At 64.0% G+C, this 19,378-nt stretch overlaps 1 protein-coding gene across 14 annotated transcripts in view; it reads left to right on the plus strand.

Annotated features, from left to right (window-relative positions):
• The window catches only part of PTPRF (protein tyrosine phosphatase receptor type F), a 74,140-nt gene that overhangs the window by 15,847 nt on the left and 38,915 nt on the right, over positions 1–19,378 (plus strand). For all 14 annotated transcript variants that reach the window (XM_056130851.1, XM_056130856.1, XM_056130857.1 and 11 more), the window contains 3 exons: positions 3,309–3,454; positions 3,558–3,699; positions 15,762–15,950. In XM_056130851.1, the coding sequence (XP_055986826.1) occupies positions 3,309–3,454; positions 3,558–3,699; positions 15,762–15,950 (477 nt within the window). The remainder of the gene's footprint in view (positions 1–3,308; positions 3,455–3,557; positions 3,700–15,761; positions 15,951–19,378) is intronic.

Here is a 19,378-nt window from a genome sequence, read left to right on the forward strand (position 1 = left end):
GGGAGGCAGGTGATGGGACAGGCCTCATAACTGGGCGTCTGGGACCCAGCCCAGGAAGGGCGACACCAGGGCCAAGAGCAAAGGTGTGCTGTGTGAGGTGCTCTCAGGTGGGGTGGGAGAGGGCCTGAGACAAGGCGGGGGCAGGGGTGGGGTGGGGTGGTGGTGAGGAAAAGGGCCCGGTGGGGTTCCGCCTCCTCCAGCCCCCCTCAGCATGTCCAGCAGCATCAGACACATGCGTGTTCACACACGCGCACACACAAACGCAGAACACACGCAGCCTCACACATGCACACACACACACACACACACACACACACACAGCCTCCCCTGCGCACAGGTGCTGCGCGGCACACAGTACACACAAAACACACAGCTGTGTGGATGCACATACACATACGAGACACACACACACACACACACACACACACAGAGCCAAGTGAGCACCCACTCGCGCACACAGCCTTTCCCTTCCAGGTGCTCTCAGGTGACCCAGACCTGGCCCTCCCCCACTCCCTGGTGCCGTCTTTGTTTGGGGTGGCCCCGCCCCGTCGCCCCGCCCCGGCCTCGCCCTGCCATTCCAGTTGGGCAGGTTGCGGGCTCTGGTTTCTGCTGTGGGTGGTGGGACGCGGTTGAGGCAGGCGCTGCAGGAGGCTTACTTGTGGGGCTCCCCCAGCGCGAGGGGCCCCAGAGGCGCCCTTCTCACAGGTCCTCCCTCTCTGCCTCTGCACCCGGTGTGCCGGGGTCGGGGTCCCTCCACCCGCCCGCCCTGCCTAGGTTCACCGTCCGGGGTGGGGGTGGGGGTGGGGGTAGGGGTGGCGGACTGCCCTGCCCTGCCCTGCCCTGCCCTGCCCTGCCCTGCTCAGGGCCCCGATGGGGAAGCTGCTGTGATTCAGACACTCCTCCACAGTGGGGGAGAGTCACCCCCACACAGACAAAACAAACCCAGAGCCGCCAGGCACCAGGAACTGAGCTCATGGGGGCGGGACAGCGGCAGGGGCCAAGAAAGGTGTTTTGAAGGAAATAACGTTGGAAGCGAGGTCAGAAATATGAACTGGAGTGGGTGGGTCAGGGGCTGGAGAGGGGAGGGCTGGGGCTGGCAGGCACTTACCTTGCGCGCGGCCAACTTACCTTGCGCGCGGCCGACCCGGCTCTGATCCCCAGTACCCCAAATCCCCAGTACCCCAAACGGTCCCTCGAGCTTCACCAGGAGTGAGCCGTGAGCACCGCTGGGTGTCGGACCACCATGCCCCCACTCCCCCACCCCCCCAAAAAAAAAACTTGTGTAAGAGCTGCTGGGCCACCGTGGGGCAGCTTTTGGTGGTGGTTTTCCCTTGTTTGGGGGCTCCGCCTGTGGCGAGCTGCATCGGAGACGGTGGTGGTGCTCCCCAGCCACTGTTGGGGGGAGGCCGCGACCAGAGAGGCTGGAGGGGATGAGGGGATGAGGTGGGCGTGCAGAGGAGGAGATGGGGAAGCTGACACCCAGGGCCTTGCTCCGTGGGGGGCGGGGGCGTAGGCCCTTCCTTGTGGTGGGTCCGAGAGAAGAGGTGCTGGTCCCAGGGAGGAGGGGAGCGGCGGGCAGCGCCGGCCCTGCGCCCAGTGCAGACCACGAGAACGTGGATGCCCTTTTGTGCGGTCCCCCTTCCGCCCTCGGTCCTGCCCGTGTGCATCCCACCAGCTGCCCTTAGCTTTCTGCCCTCAGAGAGAGTGGGGCCTTTGGGGGTCCGCTGCCTCCCTGATACCCACGTACCTGGGCAACTCTTTTTTTTTTTTTTTTAAATTTTGGGCCACACCTGGCAGCGCTCAGGGCTTATTCCTGGCTCTGTGCTTAGGAGTCATTCCTGGCGGGGCCCATGAGGTGCCACGGATGGACCCAGATTGGCAGCGTACGAGGCCAGCGCTCTGCCCACTGTACTTGCTCCGGCCCAGCTTTTAGCTGCCTTCTTCCTTGGCCTTAACCCACCTTCTGAACCCTCCCCTGGGGCCACCATCCCCAGCTCTCCTTTCTGGTCCTGAGCCCCAAGGAGGGTGCAGCCCGCCCTGTCTCCTGTACCACATCACCACGCAGTGCCCACCTCCGGCTCCGCTTCACAGCCGAGGAAACAGGCCCAGAGGGGGCGGAGACTTGCTTCCTCTCAGCAGAATGGGGGACCCTGAGCCCTGCCCTGCGCCTGTCTCCTCTGTTGTCCCTGCTCCCATAGCCTCCCCGGCTGCCTGCGGGGCCTCGTACATGCACCTCCCAGAAGGAGTTGCAGTGGAGACCAGCCCTCCTTCCCGCCAGCACCGGCCGCCACCCACCATCGCCTCCTCATCTTCCCCCAAGGCCCATCTTCCAGCTCCCTGCTCTGCCCCGACCCCCCATGCCCGGCAGACTGGTGCCCCTGGGAGCTGCACAGCCTGAGCCAGGAGTCCAGCTCTCGGAAGTGGGACCTCAGCCATGAGGCCCTGGATGAGACATGAGACGGGGTGGGGGGTGGGGGGGAGGCACAGTGCGTCCTCCCGCACATACATCCCAGGTGCCAGGCATCGGGCTGCATCTAGAGGTCACCGGTCCCGGGGCTGGCCTGCTGGAGGTGGGCGTCCGCCCGATGGGCAGGATCCTGGGTCGGGAGTTGCCGTGCCTCCGTGCAGGGTGCTCTGCGCTTGCACCCCTGGGCCTCAGGAGTCCTAGGGCCGGGTGCTTGCGGTGTGCAGATCTGCAGCGGTGCACCCTCATGCCCTCCCCGACGCTCCCTGCGGACCCCTGGGGGAGCCACAGAGGCCGGCAGGAGGCGGGCGGGGCAGGCTGACGGGAAAGTCTTCACCTGGGAAGGCGTCCAGAGCCACTTAGGAGGTGGAATGTCTCGGGATGCTGGTATGCGGGGCCACGGGGAGGGACCGGATCATGGTTCCTGGCCTGCGCCTTGGGCTAGCATCCCAGAGCTGCAGAGCAGTGGGCAGGGGCCACGGGGAGGATGCCAGGGTGTTCCAGCCGCTCCCCACCTGCCTTTGTCCTGGAGCTCGGGCCAGCGGGGCATGAGACAGACAGGCTGGTGGCTTGAGCACAGCTGAATCCAGCCTCAGGCCGGGTGCTTCCAGGCCCGGCTGTGCGACGCTCCCTGGCGGGGCCTCTGCCCCTCAGTCTCTGTCTCTCTGCCTCCTCTGCCCACAGGGCTTTGAAAGGTGCTGCGCACAGTCCATGTGAGGCCACTGTGATCGTCGTCTTCTAGATCTTTCTAGACCCCCCTACTCCCTGTGACAGCCCCCCCCCCCCGGAAGTATCGCTCTGCAGTGTCACGAATGCTGACTTGCTGTCTCCCCCCCCTCCCCAGGCAAACCTGTCTTCATTAAGGTTCCTGAGGACCAGACCGGGCTGTCGGGAGGGGTGGCCTCCTTCGTGTGCCAGGCCACGGGGGAGCCCAAGCCTCGCATCACGTGGATGAAGAAGGGGAAGAAAGTCAGCTCCCAGCGCTTCGAGGTGGGTGCCAGGGCAGGCCCGGCCTGCAGCCCTCCACGGTGCCTCCGCTGCAGGGTCCCGTGGGGGCCACTGACCGACCAACCGGGTGTCTGTCCTCCGGCAGGTCATCGAGTTCGACGACGGGGCCGGGTCCGTGCTGCGGATCCAGCCACTGCGGGTCCAGCGGGATGAGGCCATCTACGAGTGCACGGCCACCAACAGCCTGGGCGAGATCAACACCAGCGCCAAGCTGTCCGTGCTCGAAGGTTCGTGGCGGGGAGTCGGCTGCGGAGGGCATGGCTGTCGTGGGGTCCGCGAAGGTCCACGGTAAAGGGGCGGTGGTTGGCTGGGGCCTGTTGGCGTGACACTCCCCGGGGCCGGCTGCCTGGGGCTGTCTCTGCTTCCTTCTGCTGAGCACAGGCCCGTGCTGGTGCGTCTGGGGTCCCAGGCGGTGTGTGGGGCTGTGGTTCTGGGTCCCTGGTGACTGTGGATCTGGTTTCCCACCGTGTGTCTAGGCTGAGCCCTGTGTGTCGACTTCACGTTTCGTGTTTAGGCCACTCCTGCTGTGTGCAGGACTTCCTCCCGGCTCTGCACTCAGGGGTCACTCCTGACAAGGCTCAGGGGATATATGGGGATCCAAGGACGGAGCCTGGATCCGCTGTGTGCAGCACAAGCCGCTCTCTCCGCGGTTCCTTCCCTCTGGCCACTCTGCATGTGGATTTTAGGGTCTTGTCTCCTGGATGGTTCCTGGGACTCACTCCGCCCTGATTCGAGAGATGGAGCTTGGGTCACATGCTCTACCTCTGAGCCGTGTCCTGGGGCTCCCTGAGTGGCTGGTCTGTCTACTCAGATGTTCTCTCGGACTGTGGCAAGGTCCTGGTGGGGGTCGGGGCGGGGGGCATCTGAGCCGGTCACTTGGTCCAGAGAGACAAGGGCTCATGGCTGCCAGGGTGGGGCAGAGGTCAAAGGAATAGCACGGGCTGGTGCCAGTGGCAGAGGCAGGGAAGAAGAGTGTCTTCAGGGAACCCGACAGGCAGCCTCTTTGCTTTGGGGGACCGGGGGGCCATTGAAGGGCAGAGAGAAAAGAGGGGAAAAGCAATTCAGCCTCAGTTGGAGGATAGAACACAGGCAGGACCAGGCTGAGAAGATTTCCAGGGGAGGCTGAAGCCACGGATGGGGAGTGACAAGACACACCCCCACCCCCCAAGCCTGGATGGTGTCTCCGTGTGAATGAGTCTGTGTTTTGTTTGTTTGTTTTTTAATTAGTGAGACATATGAGGTACAGTTGTAGACTTACAAATTTTTGTGCTTGGGTTTCAGTTATACAATGATCAAACACCCATCCCTCCACCAGTACCCACTTCCCACCACCACGGATCTCAGCATCCCTCCCACCCACCCACCCTCCCATCCCACCCTGCCTCTGTGGCAGGGCATTCCCTTTTGTTCTCTCTTATTCGGTGTTGTGGTGGGCAAATGAGGCAATGGGTGACAATAATGTTTGGTCTGTAGCCTACTTTCAGCATGCTTCTCCCATCCTGGGAGGAGTCTGTGCTTTTCAAAGGAGAGCATTGCCGGGGCCAGGGGTGGCGCTCGGTGGTCGAGTACACACCTTACCCTTGTAGACCTGGCTTCAGCTCTCCCCGCTACGAGAGTCAAAGTTTTAAAACCCTGGGGCCAGGGTAGAAAGCTCCCTGCATGCATTTTGGTTTAGGAGTCCCGGATTTGGTCCCCAGGCACCCCAGCACTGAGCCAGAAGTAGCCCCTGAGCACCACTGGGTGTGCCCCCAAAATCTAATAAGTAAATCCTGGGCTTGAGGTTTTTCGTTTATTTTAAAACACAGTGTTGGGCCCAGGGATACGGCTCAGTAGGAGAGCACTTGCCTTGCATGAGAGAGACCCTGAATTTTACCCCCCAATCTCACACACACACACACACACACACACACACACACACAGAGCATTGATTACTGCTCTGGTTTGAGTTGTAATAACAATAGCTGCTCACTGTTAGAAATTTGGTTAAGTATAAAGTAGCACGTAGGAAAACACTGCTTGAGGGCCAGAGTGATAGTCCTGCAGGTCTGCCTTTCACTTGGCTGACCCCGGTTGGATCCCCAGCATCCCATGTGATCCCCGAGCACTGCCAGGAGTGACCTCTGAGCATCGCCCAGAGTGGCCCCCCAAAACAAAAAGAACTCCCTGTCATCTTACTGCTGTGTCCACATTATTGCCTTATACCCTCTTTTCTTCTTTTAATAGTTTTGGGGTCAGACACAGCGGTGCCCGGGGGCTGCTCCCGGCCTGGTGTTGGGCGGGGAGCAGATGAGCGCCAGGAAAGGAAGCCCAGTCCCGGAGCACGAGCCCGTTGAGCTCTCTCGCTCCTTTTATTCTCCCTGTATCGGATCCCATTTTGCCCAGTGGTTTTCGTTTTCTTTCTTAAACATCTAAAGGGGACCCAGAGTGATCGTTCAGTGGCTAAGGCATTTGCCTTGCACGTGGCCAACCCCAGTTCGATCCCTGGCACCATAAAAAGTCTCCTGAGACTGCCAGGAGTGAGTGATCCCTGAGTGCTGAGCCAAGAGTAAGCCCTGAGCACTGCTGGGTGTGGCCCAAACAACACCCCCCCCCCAAAAAAAAAAGTGAAAAAACAACATATAAAGATCTTCCTCTGTTATTCTTCATTCGCGTCTTTTTTACTTTTTGCCGGGGGCAGGCAGGGGAGCAGGGGAGGTTGGTTGGCCCGCACCTGTGGTACTTAGAGGCAGGTCCTGGCTCTGTATTCAGGAGTGACCGCTGGCAGTGCCTAGGAGATCATGTGCGGTGCTGGGGATTCAAACCCGGTCAGCTGCACAGCAAGGCAAGTGCTGTGCCCGCCGAACTCTCTCATGCTCCTGCAACGCCCTTGCTGATGGCTGTGGGCACATGTCACCCGAGCGGTGTCCCTGGGCGAGGGCATTCACGCTCCTGACTCTCCCAGCTCCTGGGGCTGGGGCAACCGGGGCAGAGGGCATGTGCCTCTCGGTGCCTCTCAGCATTCCTAGAAAATTGTGTCTGTTTTCACTCCTGCCAAGCCTGGCGTCCGAGGGCCTCTTTTCTGCACATCCTCACCAGCAGAGTGGGAATTTTCATTTAAAAAAAAAAAAAATCTTTGCCAAGTTAATAGGCAAAAAAATGGCATCTCAATTTAATTTGCGTTGCTTTGATTACAGGAACAGTTAGGCGGCTTGTCACATTGGGCACTTTTACACATGACTTTATGTTCACACCCGGGTCTCCTTTGCCTGCGGTGGGGACGCCTCCCCCCCACCAGAGGCGGGTAGGGGCAGGGGCAACACAGCAGAAACTCACACCCTTTGACCTTGTGCAGCTCTGTCTCCGTGCCTCATTTGCTCTGTCTGTAACAGGGCTGGCTGGCTTGCCGCCCCGGCTGGTTCGGAGGATTACGCAGGGGGGCATTCGAGCTCTGTGAGTGTGCCCAGTGTGAAGGCCTCAGCTGTCGGGCAGAAGGTCAGATGTGTGAGCGGGCAGCTGGGCCCTCTCCTGGCTGGCACTGTCTGGGTGGTACAGCCCCCACTGTCCACTCCCCCCAGGGACTCTTCCCCCAGGGAGCTGAGCCTCCACGTGCTGAGCACCCGTGGGCCCCCTGACCTCAGTTTCCCCTCCCAGGGCCAGGGGTACCCTCACTCCTATTGGCCTCTGCCCCAGCCCGACCTTGGCTCTTACCCTGGCCTTGGGGAGGTGGGAAGATGAGGCTGGACTGGGGCGCTGCCACACTCTCCCCCCGCCACGTCTCTGCCTCTCTCCCCAGCCCACCACCTCTGTCCTACAGCTTTTTCTCAAGGAGCGCTGAGGGGATCTGAGGGGCTTTCAAGGGGCTGGGGGAAGGGGGATTCTGATCAGCAGGGGTCCACTCCCCCACGCCCCCACATGCACGCACACACACGCGCGCACACACACACCTCCTTCTCCCGTGTGGGTGCTGTCCACAGGGGCGGGGCTTGTTTGTGTTGAGTTGGGAGTGTTGGGAGTCGGCCGCCCTCCCCCTGCCAGCCCCTCCCATTCCCACTCCAGGGAGGCAGCCCAGGAGGAAGAAATGCTGACTGCACTGTGGGGCTGGGTAACCTTGGCCCGCACCTGCCCGCCGGCCAGGACGCACAGAGTGGGAGGGCTCCAGGGTCCCGGCGGGGCTGTTCGTGCTCCCGTGGGAAGATGCTTCACTGGAGCTTGGGAAGCCACCGAGGGTGCTTGAGAGCGGGACCGAGGGAGGACGAAGAGGATGAAGCTGGTGCTGGTTGGGGGACTGAGCGTGAGAGTTGAGACCTGGGTCCCGACACACACGTGTACCCTCACCACCCCACCTCCCCTGCGCACACCGTGCTCCCTGCATCCCGGGCTCCTGGGGTCCCCGAGTCCATCCGGTGCCTTCCAGGGCTTCCTCCTTTGTGAGGGCCCCCACAGCAGCTCCCCCTACGTGGCCTTTGCCCCCAGCTCCCCAGTGGGGCTGCCCGCAGGGTGGCCGCGATGCTTGGCCATCTGCCTCCCGCTCAGCCCCAGGCGGGGTGCAGGCTGGCTGGGGCGAGCGGTCCTGGGCTGCGAGCCCGCCGCCCAGCGTTCCTGTCTGAGTGGTAATTGAAGCCATTAGCGCGCCAGCCTCTCCCTCCCCGGGTAATGGCAGGAAAAGCTCTTCTCGCTCTGCGCTCTCGAGGCGGCGGCTGAATCACTCCCCCTCCAACCCGCCCTGCCGCCACTGAGACAGGGAATCTGACATTTTCCCGGGGAGGGGGGAGGGGAGGCCGGCGGCGGCGGCGGTGGCGGCGGCAGCGCATCCCTCCAGAGGGTGGGCGCGCTGAGTGGCTGGGAGCTTGGGCTGGCGGGCACACGCGCTGTCCTGGGCCGGGGGCTGAATTCAGGGTGGGTAGGCAGGTCCCTCGCAGAGGTGGGCAGGGCCCGAGACCTGGCCGGGTTCCGGAAGAAACCAGGAGGAAGATAGATGGTGGGGGGGGGCGGGGTGAGGAGTTCCCGACTCTGACTTTGACCGGGGCCTGGCCTTGAGGGCACCGAGTGCAGGGCCAGCCTCGGACTTGCGGTCGTGGACGGCGCAGGTCTCCTGCTGCCAGCACGCGTGGGAGGTGTGGGACTGTGCGTCCAGCGTGTCACACCGTGGCCCTGTGGACGGAGCCGCGGCAGGCTCCGTGTGTGCGCGTCAGCCAGTGGGGGTGGGCTGCTGCTTCACGGGGGTGCGTGCCTGCGGTCGGCAGGGCAGGTGCGCTGTGTGCAGCAGGTGTGCGGGCGCGCGCGGCAGCACGTGTGCAGCAGGCAGAGTGTGTGTGTGTAGTGCATGGGGTGTGTACCCCAGAGATGTGCATGCCGGAGGGATGTGTACGTCAGGGGTGTGTGCAGGAGGGTTGTGTACACCAGGGTGTGCGTGCAGGAGGGATGTGCACATCAAGGGGGCATGTATCTGGGGGTGTGCAGGAGGGGTGTGTACATCAGCATTGTGCGTGCAGGAGAGTTGTGTACATCAAGGGTGTGTGCATATGGCGGGTGTGCAGGAGGAGTGTGTACAGCAGGCTGTGTGTGCCGAAGGTGTGTACATCAAGAGTGCATGCATCTGGGGTGTGTGCAGGAGGGGCGTGTACGTCAGGGGTGTGCGTGCAGGAGGGATGTGTGTGTGCATCAAGGGTGTGTGCACCTGGGGTGTGTGCAGGAAGGCTGTGTACACCAGGGTGTGTGTGCAGGAGGGTTGTGCACATCAGTGGTGTGTGCAGGAAGGGTGTGTACATCAAGGATGCGTGCAGGAAGGGTGCGTGCATATGGCGGGTGTGCAGGAGGAGTGTGTACAGCAGGGTGTGAGTGCCGAAGGTGTGTACATCAAGAGTGCATGCATCTGGGGTGTGTGCAGGAGGGGCGTGTACGTCAGGGGTGTGCATGCAGGAGGGATGTGTGTGTGCATCATGGGTGTGTTCACCTGGGGTGTGTGCAGGAGGGGTGTATGCATCAGGGGCGCATACATCTGGGATGTGTGTACATCGGGTGTGTGTGCGGGGGGCGGGGGTTGCAGCCTGGCCTTGCTCCCGTGGGCTGTGCACATCAGGGCTGTGCCGCCCGCAGCCCGAGCCGCGTGTGTGGGTCCGTCTCGCACCGTGGGGTGCGGGATGATGTGCCAGGGCTCCCCGTTCAGGTGGGGGATGAGAATGCGGGTTGCTGAGGCCTGCCTGAGTCACCACAGCACTTCCTTTGAGCCCGTCCAGCTGGGGATCCTGCCCAAATCGGTCAAGTAGGCGTTGACTGACTGGCGGACCGGGGGCCACGGCGCCCTGCCACACCTGCCCCGGAACCCCGGGCTTGCCTGCCTCGGTGCGGGGCCCGTGACCGTGTCTGGCATGTCTGGTACTGGGGTAGAGGGAGCTGTCAGTGCTGCGGCGGCTCCGACCCAGGACTGAGGGATGCCCAGCAGCGCTCCACCCCACACCACCCCCCGGGAGCGAGCTCAGGACACGTGGGGGAGGCACAGACCCTGGTCTTCGTCTGGCTGGGTGTGGAGCAGTGTGGGAAGGGAGCATGTGTCGGGGAACGGGGGGCCCTTGGGTGAAGGGCTGCCGCAGGCCAAGCGTGAGTTCCGAGTGTGGGGTGGCCAGCCGCTCCCCGGGCCGTCCTCCCCGCCCTTCCTTCGCGCCTGTCTGGGTCAGCGCCCTCTGCCTCTGCCCCCTCATCCCTCCCGCCCAGACCGCAGAAGGTAGCAGACAGTCTGACAGTCCAGAGTGTTGGGGGCCCCAGGCACAGGGGAGGGAGAGGCCGGGAGTTGGTGCTGCCAAGCCGTCTTGGAAGGTCAGACTCGGGGCTTCTTGGGACCTGGCACCCCCCGATTTTTCTGGATCTGCTCTGAGCCCAGGCCACCCCCGAGTGGCGTCTCCTGAGGTAGGCGGCTTCCAGCTCGCCTGGCTCCCCCACTTCCTTGGTCCTGCTGGGTGTATCACCCCCTTGTTTCCTCCCTAGCCGCCCAGCTGGAGATCTCGGTGCCCCTGGATGTGCACATTCTCCATCCTTGGTGAGCTGCCCCCTCCCTCCCTCCGGTTGCCATGGGAGAGAGGATTTTTATCAGGAGAATGACATGATCAAGTTTCTGTTTTAGAAGGTCCCCGGGCCTGCCGAGTGGGGTGCAGGGAGTCCCGTAAGACACTGGGGCAGCCTGGTTGGTGTAGGTAGGCAGGAGGGGAAGGGAGACTGGGTCAGGAGGGACTGAGGCACCCAGCTGGTCCGCTGGGTGGTGGGAGCACCTGGCTCCCTGGTACCCGGAGCCTGAGTGGCCCCGCTCTTTCCTAAGAGTCAGTACAGAGAGCCGGGCTGGAGGGACCCACTGCTTAGCTCAGTGGGCAGTTCCACCAGGCCCAGGCAGGAGGCCCCGGGCAGGGACGAGGAGGCAGGCCCTGGAGCTGGACGGGTGGAACACTGAAGGCCACAAAATGGCCCACGGCAGGAAGGGGGATAGTGGGGGCTCCCTGAGTCTTGGCGGTGGTGGGGGAGTTCGCAGGGAACAAGACGGGCCTGTGCGTGGGAGTCAAGCCCCCAGTCTGTGGAGGAGGGAGAGGGCAGGCAAGAAGAGCTCTGGACTGACCGGGCTGGACGGAGTTGACCTTGGAGAGCTGGCCAGCAGGAGGCCAGGGAGGCTGCTGAGAGCAGGAGGGACTGGCCCTGAACCTGGGGTGGGGGGAGGGACAGGGCAGTGGCTCAGACGAGGTGGGGAAACCCCCAGAGGAGCAGCCAGTGCTGGCGAGGGCCTAGAAGCCAGGAACCTGGGTGGAGGTGTGCCCAGAAAACAGCTCTGAGAGTGGGGGGCGGGGCAGGGGGAGGGTGTCTCCCCACCAGGTTGAGCAGGGCTGTGTGAGACGCCAGGGAAGCCCCAGACCGGGAGGGGGAGGCTGAGCTCTCCCTGCCGACAGGCCCCAAACAGCTCAGATTCAAAAACAAAACAGGCTTTTAAGATGCCAAGTTTGATGAAATCTGAGTGCTGGAAGAGGTGGGAGTTTTCTCCCAGAAAAAAAATAAAGGGGAAAAAAAGCTGAAAATGGAGACTGAAAGCTGCGAAGGGAGCCGGCCGAGCTCCCCAGGCCCCGCTTATGCCAGGAAGCCCAGGGCAGGGCGGGGCTCTCTGGAGCTTGCCCAGGCCCCGGAAGCTCGGTGCCTACCCCACGGGTGGGGGACAGAGTGGGAGGGGGCAGCCAGGACAGGGCCGTGCAGTGGCTTCAGCCCCCGGGAGGTCTAGGGCAGCCCCGAAACCCGCAAGCCCCCCCCCCCCCCCGTGTGTCTCTGCCTTGGCATTTCCCGCCCTGCCCTGCCCGCACCTCCCAGGGTGCGTCCCATGACTGCGTGTTGGTACATGTGCGCTTCCGCCAACGCCCGCTGGCTGCCCGGCTCCGTCTGAAGCCACAGGTGCCTGGCACTGCAGGTGCCCCCCCCCACACACACACACACACGTGCGCACACGCACGCACGCACCTGTCTCCTGCTCTGCCTCCCTGTGCCCTGGCGTCGGGGGGGGGGGGGGGGGTCCACACTCACGTCGGGGGAAGGGTCAGGCTCCCGCAGGCCCGTGTGTGCGTCCGTGCGGGAGGCTGGGTAAACACGGGTGAGAAGGTCAGGCCGCCAGGCGGTGCGCGCCCGCCAGGCAGCTCCATCTGCTGCTCCCCTGGGCAGGGCCCCTCCCTCGACCGGACTGTGGAGCTGAACAATGAGACCTGTGTGTGCTCGGTAGGGGTCCCCTGCCCCCGGCCCCTCCCCCATCACCGCAGAAAGCCTGAGTGGGCCTGGCTACCCCCACCCTCCCACCCTCGCTTCATTTATCTGGGCCTGGGCCTACTCCCGGGCGGAATGCTTCATCTCCAGGCTGCTGACCCCACCCCACCCCACCCCCCACTCTCCCAGGGTCTGTGCTCAGCCCCATCTTCCCGGAGAGAATGCCCCCCACCCCACCCCTCCTGCCGCTTCCTGCACTTCCGTGGCCCAAGGTAGCCACCCACCGTGGCCTGTGAACTCATGGTGCTTCTCTTGACCTCGGCCAAGCTGTCCCCTCTGCATCCCGTAGTGCCCCCCAACCCCCATCCCCCCCTCCTCCCACCACACCTCTCCACCTCCCCAGAAGACGCTCTAAAGTCCACTGCAGTTCGTTCCGCAGGACTCGGGTCAGTCACGCCCAGCCCCCAGTGCGGGCACCAACGTGCAGTACGTGCTCCAGGTGCCTGGAGAGCCCCCAGCCCTGTGCGGGGCACGTCCTCCGTGGGCTGCGTGAAAAGGCAGCCCACGAAGGAGGCTTTCCCCGGAGTTGGGGGCCCGCGTGCGCGGCACGGCCGGAGGGCTGCAGCGCTGGACGGCAGATGTGCACCCAGACCTGCATGGATGCGCCCCGCGCGAGGCAGCCGTCGCCATGGTTACCTGGTGGCCTGCGGGGGGAGGGGCGTCCTCCCGCCGGGTGCGTGCCCGCGTGCCAGTGTGAGAGCGCGGCAGCCAGCGGGCCGACCGCGCAGGGGTCTGCAGAGGAGCGGTGGGGGCAGGGCGGCCGGGCCGACCTTGGTGGGCTGCACCTGGGGGCCACGCCTCGCCTCCCGCGCAGGGCGCCAGGCCTGCAGGTGCGCGCCCCCCCCCCACCTGGCCCCCTCCTGGCCGCTTCTGGCGTGTGCTTGTGTGTACCTGCGTGACCTTGGGCGGGTTTTGCCACCCCTCTAAGCCCTCCTGTGCTTTCCTGGGCTGGGGGAAAGATGAAGTCATCGTGTGAAGCACTTCTCAGGGTACCTGCCAGCTCATAAAGGCGCCATAAACGTGCCCTTTGATCCCCGGCAGGCCTGTTTCCCTCGCCGCTGTGTCTGGGTGACATCAGCCCCGGGGACCAAGGTGGGGTTTGTGGGCCCAGGAAGGAGAAACCAGAACCAGACCAGCGGGTGGGCAGGAGGCTGCATGCTCTCCGGGTGGCCCCCCGTTGGCCACTGGACCTGTCCCCGGCTCCCTGGACCTGTGTCCACCGTCCCGGGGAGAGGAGGGAGCAAGCCAGGGACTGCAGTGCCCCTAGGAGCCTCGCCCGCCCGCTCCTGCCTCGAGTCCTGCTCTTCACATGTGCCAGCCTGGCTCTGGCAGCGGTACCCGCAGGGTGATCCGAGCCAAGGACGGAGCCGTGGAGGGTGTGATAATTGAGGGAGGAAAATTAATTGTCCTTAATTTGGCATCCGTCCCAAAGACCTTCCTCGTGTGAGGAATTCAGAGTAGATTCCTGGGACCGGGACCCGGGACTGCAGCCGCTGGCTCCTCCTCCTTCTCCTCCTCCTCCTCCTCCTCCTCCTCCTCCTCCGTCAGAACCGGGTGGCCAGGGCAGGGGCCGAGGACTCCTGGGCTTCCCTCCCGCCCGGATGCTGCAGGGCCGAGCAAGGAGCACTGCCGTCTGGGAGCTCCCGAGGGCCGGGCCAGCCCCCGGGAGACCAGGTCTTCCTGTGGGCACCGCTCCCGTCTCCCCCCTCGCTGCTGTGGAACATTCAGAAAGTCAGGGCGCTGTGGGACCGTATTTACAGCCGAGGAGATGCTGAGTTCCCGGCGGGGGGCAGCTGCCAGCCACAGGGAGAGCCGGGGCGGTGAGACGAGGGCGTGCTGGGAGCAGGGCTGCTCTCCAGTCCGAGACCCCCTCCCCAGGGGGCCCCCACAGCCGCTCTGGGGTACCCCGTGGCAGCTGCAGCCTGGGCAGAGCCTCCCCTGGGGTCCGGCGGCAGATGGAGAATGTCTCGTCTCTGCCTTGTGTTGCTCCCCCGCTTCCTGCCGTCGGCCCCCCAGCCCGGTCCTCGGGGGAGCCACGGTACCTGCCTCTGCTTCCTTCCCCTCCAGGGGTGCCGCTTGGCCTTGCATGGTCCCGACTGGTGCTGGGCCTGCAGGTGGGCTAGGGTGACCTCCTGGGCCCCCCCACGGTGGCCCCCGCTGCCCTGCCAGATCGGCCAAGGACAGTCGTCTCACTCAGTTGGGCTGCTGTGTGCCCGGTGGCCTCTGGGTGTCCCGGTCGCTAGGGGTCCCTGTCACTCCCGCACCTGAGGCGCCAGTGGGTCTATTCCTGAGAATCACAGCTCTCAGGGGGCGCCCGTGGGTCCAGAGAGGGAAAGCGCTGGCCCGTGCTGGCAGCTAGCCTGGGTTTGAGCCCTCCCAGTAGTGACCCCTGAGCACAGCCCCATGTGGCTCCAAACCCAACCCAGTGGGCACAGTTCACACTGGGGCCCCACTTAGTGTCCATTCAGGAGGGGCATGAGCAGAGTAGCTGGCTGGGGGCGGGGGCAGGAGTCCCACCGGGTCTGTGCCGCAGGAGTGGGGGGCGCTGCTGCTCTCTGATCCCGCCCCCCAGGAGCTCAGGCCTGCAGCTGGGAGAGGCAGCTGAGGGGGAATTGTGCTCTGGGGTCCCCGTGGGGCCTCTGACGTCTCTTTAGCCCTCACAGGCTGTGATGGTCCCCGACCTGGTGTGTGCCCGCATCAGGACTGAGAGAGGAGGGTCCAGCTCAAGGCCCAGAGCTGGAGCACACGGTCTGCAGGCAGGAGCACTGGTGACGCTCCCCTAACATGCCCCCACACACACATACACACATAGACGTACACGTACACTTATGCACACACCATACACACGTATATATACACACATACGTACGCATACACCATACACGCATAAACATACATATATACACACGTAAGCATACACATGCACCACATACACGCATGCACGCACACACCACCCATACACACATATACATACACATAGACACACCACATACAGACCCACCACGCACGCATACACACACATGCACACCACATGTATACACACACCACACACACTTATACCACATGCACATCCACACCACACACACATAGACACACCACACACACAGCACATCTACATACACACCACACAGAGATACACACACACCACACTCACACCACACATACATTCACATACACACCACACCCACACCACACACACGCACACACACACCATACACGCGCAGCACACACACGCAGACCAGGCTGCAGCTGAGATTGGTTCAGGGTGGGAGCGGGTGGGTGGGCACCTGGAGGGCGGGGTCAGGTCTCAGGCTGCATCACAGCCGTCCACACAGTCGTCCACGCGGTCGAGCGGCCCCATGAATGCCAACAAGCAGGGGTTCCAGGCTGAGCCTGGTGGCCTCCTGCTGCTGTGGCCGGGACAGGGGGCCAGCAGCCTGGACGTGTGGCCCTCCCGCCCGTTCTGCTCGGTGTGAGTTGGTGCACGGCGGCAGGAGGGCAGGACGGCCCTAACACCCTCTTCTCTCCGCAGAGGACCAGCTGCCGCCTGGGTTCCCGTCCATCGACATGGGGCCTCAGCTGAAGGTGGTGGAGAAGGCACGCACGGCCACCATGCTGTGCGCGGCGGGCGGGAACCCCGACCCAGAGATCTCGTGGTTCAAGGACTTCCTCCCCGTGGACCCGGCCACCAGCAACGGGCGCATCAAGCAGCTGCGTTCAGGTGAGCCGGGGGGAGGGCCACGGGTCAGCGGCCACTTCCGACGTTCAGGCAAAGGGGCTGGCGTGGGGCTGGGCCTCCAGGCCTGAGCAGCAGAGACGACCCCCTGGAGGACAGACCCAGGATGAGAACCTGCCAGCCGGAAGCGAGTCGCTGGTGGAGGGTTCTGGCCTTCCTGTTACCAGGCCGGGCCCGGGGACGGGCCTGCGAGTCTCGTGCCCAGCGTGGTGCTGGGCTCGGCCTGCCCTGGGAGGGCCGCCCTCCTCCTTGCCGGTGTCCTGGAGGCGGCTCCTCTCTGCTGCCCCAGACAGCAGAGCCTGGCCAAGGAAAGGGGCCAGCGTGGCCTGACTCGCTTGGCTTCAAAAGGCGGCGCTTCCGAGGCTTCTGCGGGGGACGCGCCGTGGGCCCTTGCCCACCGGAGCCACCTGTCTCTTCCGGACGCTTCATCCAAGCCAGCTCGCAGCGCCAGGAGCAAGGATGCCGTCGTGACCGGGCGGGCTGTGTCGCCCCGCTCATCGATCTGCCCGCGAGACTCCCGCCAAGATAATTGATTCCGTTTTTGTGGGAATGGAGCAGGCAGGGACGAGGCTCGGAATCCGTTTGGCCGCCTCCTGCCTCCGCCGCCACTTACGGTAGACCTTGATCCAGGCGGGCTGCTCCTGGCTGGGGGCCTCATGCCCCCTGCTGCCCGGCAGCTCTGGCAGCCCCCCCCCGCCTCCCCCCTCCAGGCCGCGCCTCAGGAGGTCCCTGCAGACTGGTCTCCCCCGAGCTGGACGCCCCGGCAGGGCCCCGGGGAGGAGGAAGCGCCGAGGCATCCGGCGGGGGCGGGATCCAGAGCCCCCACCAGGGCCGCCTGAGACAGCCGACAAAGTGTTTGCTCATTTAATTTAATTAAAACTCAACAAGATGGAGGCAGCTGCAGCGCAGTTAATTAAAACAGCCAGAATCGAGGCAGGAAACGGTCCGGCGGCGTGGGTGACCGCTGCCCATTGCTGCCCAGCGCTGGCGGGGTTCGGCTCCTCCGCGTGTCCCCCGCCAATGCCGCCGCCGCCGGCTCTCCCCACCCCCACCCACACGCCTGGCCTCCGCCCCGGAAGGCACTGCCTGTGGACGGCCACGGTTCTGGGAAGAGCGCGTCTGCCTTCATCAAGTATTGATGGGCTGCTTGCTGGGTGCTGGGCCCTGGGTCAGCAGGGAGGCGCTTCCCGCTCCTCCCCTGCTGCAGCTGCAGCCCTGCACCCCGCCCCCACCCCCACCCTGGCAGCCACCCCCCACGGTCCCCCCGGAGTCCCCTCTCTGACAGACCCCGTCTTCCCGCCCCCCCAACCCCCACGCTCCTGGTTATCTCCAGACATCTCTGCGCCTGGCCCTGCAGCCTGGCCCTGCCCCCTGGCCGCCCCCAGCAGGGATACCAGCACCCGCCCTGAAACCTGGGGCACGCCCGCCCCCTCCCCTGCTGCCCTCCTGCCCAGGGTCAGCCAGCCGGGCCGCCCTCCCTGCCTGCAGGCCTTGCCCTCATTCCTCCTCCCGCACCAGCAGGACTTTCTGCTCAGGTTCCTCTGCCCCTTCTCGCCTCAGGGGTGTCACCTCCGTGGTGGTCTGCACCCAGCCCCAGAGCCCTCCGCCGTCCCGCTCGCAGCCCCAGCCTGACCTCCAGTGGTCCCTGTCATGCCACCTGCTGCCTGCCTGACCCCCCGGGAGGCCCTTTAGCTTTTTCTAAGCGCCTGGCTCGTCTTTTAACAGGAGCTGGAGGGCTGGGGAGAGGCAGCGAGGGCCGGCGTGGGCTTCGTGTGCGGGAGGCCAGGGTTTAATCCCCCAGCCCGCACCATACAGTTCCCAGGGGCCCACCAGGAATGGCCCCTGAGCCCCTCCAGCTGTGGCTCGAAATGCAAGAAGCCAAGGGCCACAGTGAGGCCGAAATGGACCCACAGCTGTCTTGAGCGGGGTTTGTGATAGCCTCCTCCTAGCCCCCCACTCAGACACTCCCCTCCCCCCCACTGCCTGCCCGTTCACTCAGCTGCACCAAGGTCACTGCTGGGCTCCAGCTCTTTGCAGGGTTCCCTCCAAGTGCCCGGCAACCTCCCAGACGGGGCGGTCACCTCTGAGCCTGGCTGATAAGTGACTGGCCTTTGGCGTGTCCCCGCAGAGGAAAGTCCACTCAAGAAAGATTTGGCTGCTGGTCTTTTTCGCTGCCCACAGGCTGTCACCAACAAACAGCTCAGGCCCCTGGGTCCCCAGCTGCTGTGTGTACAGGGGTGTGGTACCCGCTTCTCCTCCCTCGGGCCCACCCCTGGCCCATCACCTCCTAACTGCGACCCCTCCCTCTCCTGGCCCCGTTGGAAGGGCACCAAGGCTGTTTTCTGGGGCTCCCCTCCCGAGCGCTGGGCTGCTCAGTGTCCTCCCCGCCCATCACCAGCCTGGCCCTCTGACAGCTGGTGACCTGGGGTCACACGTGAAGATACCTGTCCGGGGGCCTCCCAGAGTCACCTCAGAGAAGCTGGGCCCTGCGGAGCGGCAGGGCGGGGCTGGAGTCGGAGACCCACGGTCCCATCATTCCCACGCCTATAGCAAAGTTCCTCAAGCGTCTGCGGGCCGAGCCCTGGCAGATAAAAGTGGGGCGTCCCCCGCCCCCGGGAGCTGTGTCCATGGAGGCTTCGTCACAGGAGATCGATCCCTCGCCAAAGTGACAGCCCATGAAGCTATCGCAGAGTCCTCTCGGGGAATTTGGACTTGAGACCCGCGTACGCCAAGTCGAGAAAGGAGGCGTAGTGGCCAGTGAGCGAGAAAGGAAGTGGCATGGCCAATGAAGACTGTGTGTCCCGTGTCCCCCGCACACACTGCTCAGCGGCCCCCAGCGTCACAGGGATCCGCCGACTCTCCTGGAGCCTCACTCAGGACACCTGAGCTGACAGCAGAGCCCGGATGGGAGCGGAAGGGGCCCCGCGCCCCCACTCTGCAGGGAGGGCCTGTCCCCCCGAGGCCCCGCCATCGGCCTGCCGCTTTCTGCAGTTGGCTTGAGACATCCTGGGACATGGACTCCTGGCCTCCCTTCAGCCTCCAGGTCCATCACCTTCAGTTTGCTGGAGACTTCAGAGCCTCCGGGGACCTGTGAGCACTGCCGAGACCAGAGGGCAGGTCACTGCCGAGACCGAGACCCTTCACTGCACCCTTCCTGGGTCAGGCCCAGGGTACCGTGCCCATGCCCTCCTGGCCTCCTGCCCTCGGGAACCCTGGTTGGTCCCCAACATCCGGGGCCCCCCAGAGAGCGTCCGTGTGCCGGGTAAATCTGTCAGTGTTTACCAGAGTCAACAGGAAGACAGAGTAATTTTAAATATTTATTAATCCACTCTAAAATAAGTTAAAAACCCATTTTATGCTAACATAAATAACATTTTTTAAATGAAAAATGATGATTTTTTTTTCTTTCTAAA

This window comes from Sorex fumeus, unplaced genomic scaffold (assembly GCF_029834395.1).
Source record: "Sorex fumeus unplaced genomic scaffold, SorFum_2.1 ptg000082l, whole genome shotgun sequence".
Classification (NCBI taxonomy): domain Eukaryota; kingdom Metazoa; phylum Chordata; class Mammalia; order Eulipotyphla; family Soricidae; genus Sorex; species Sorex fumeus.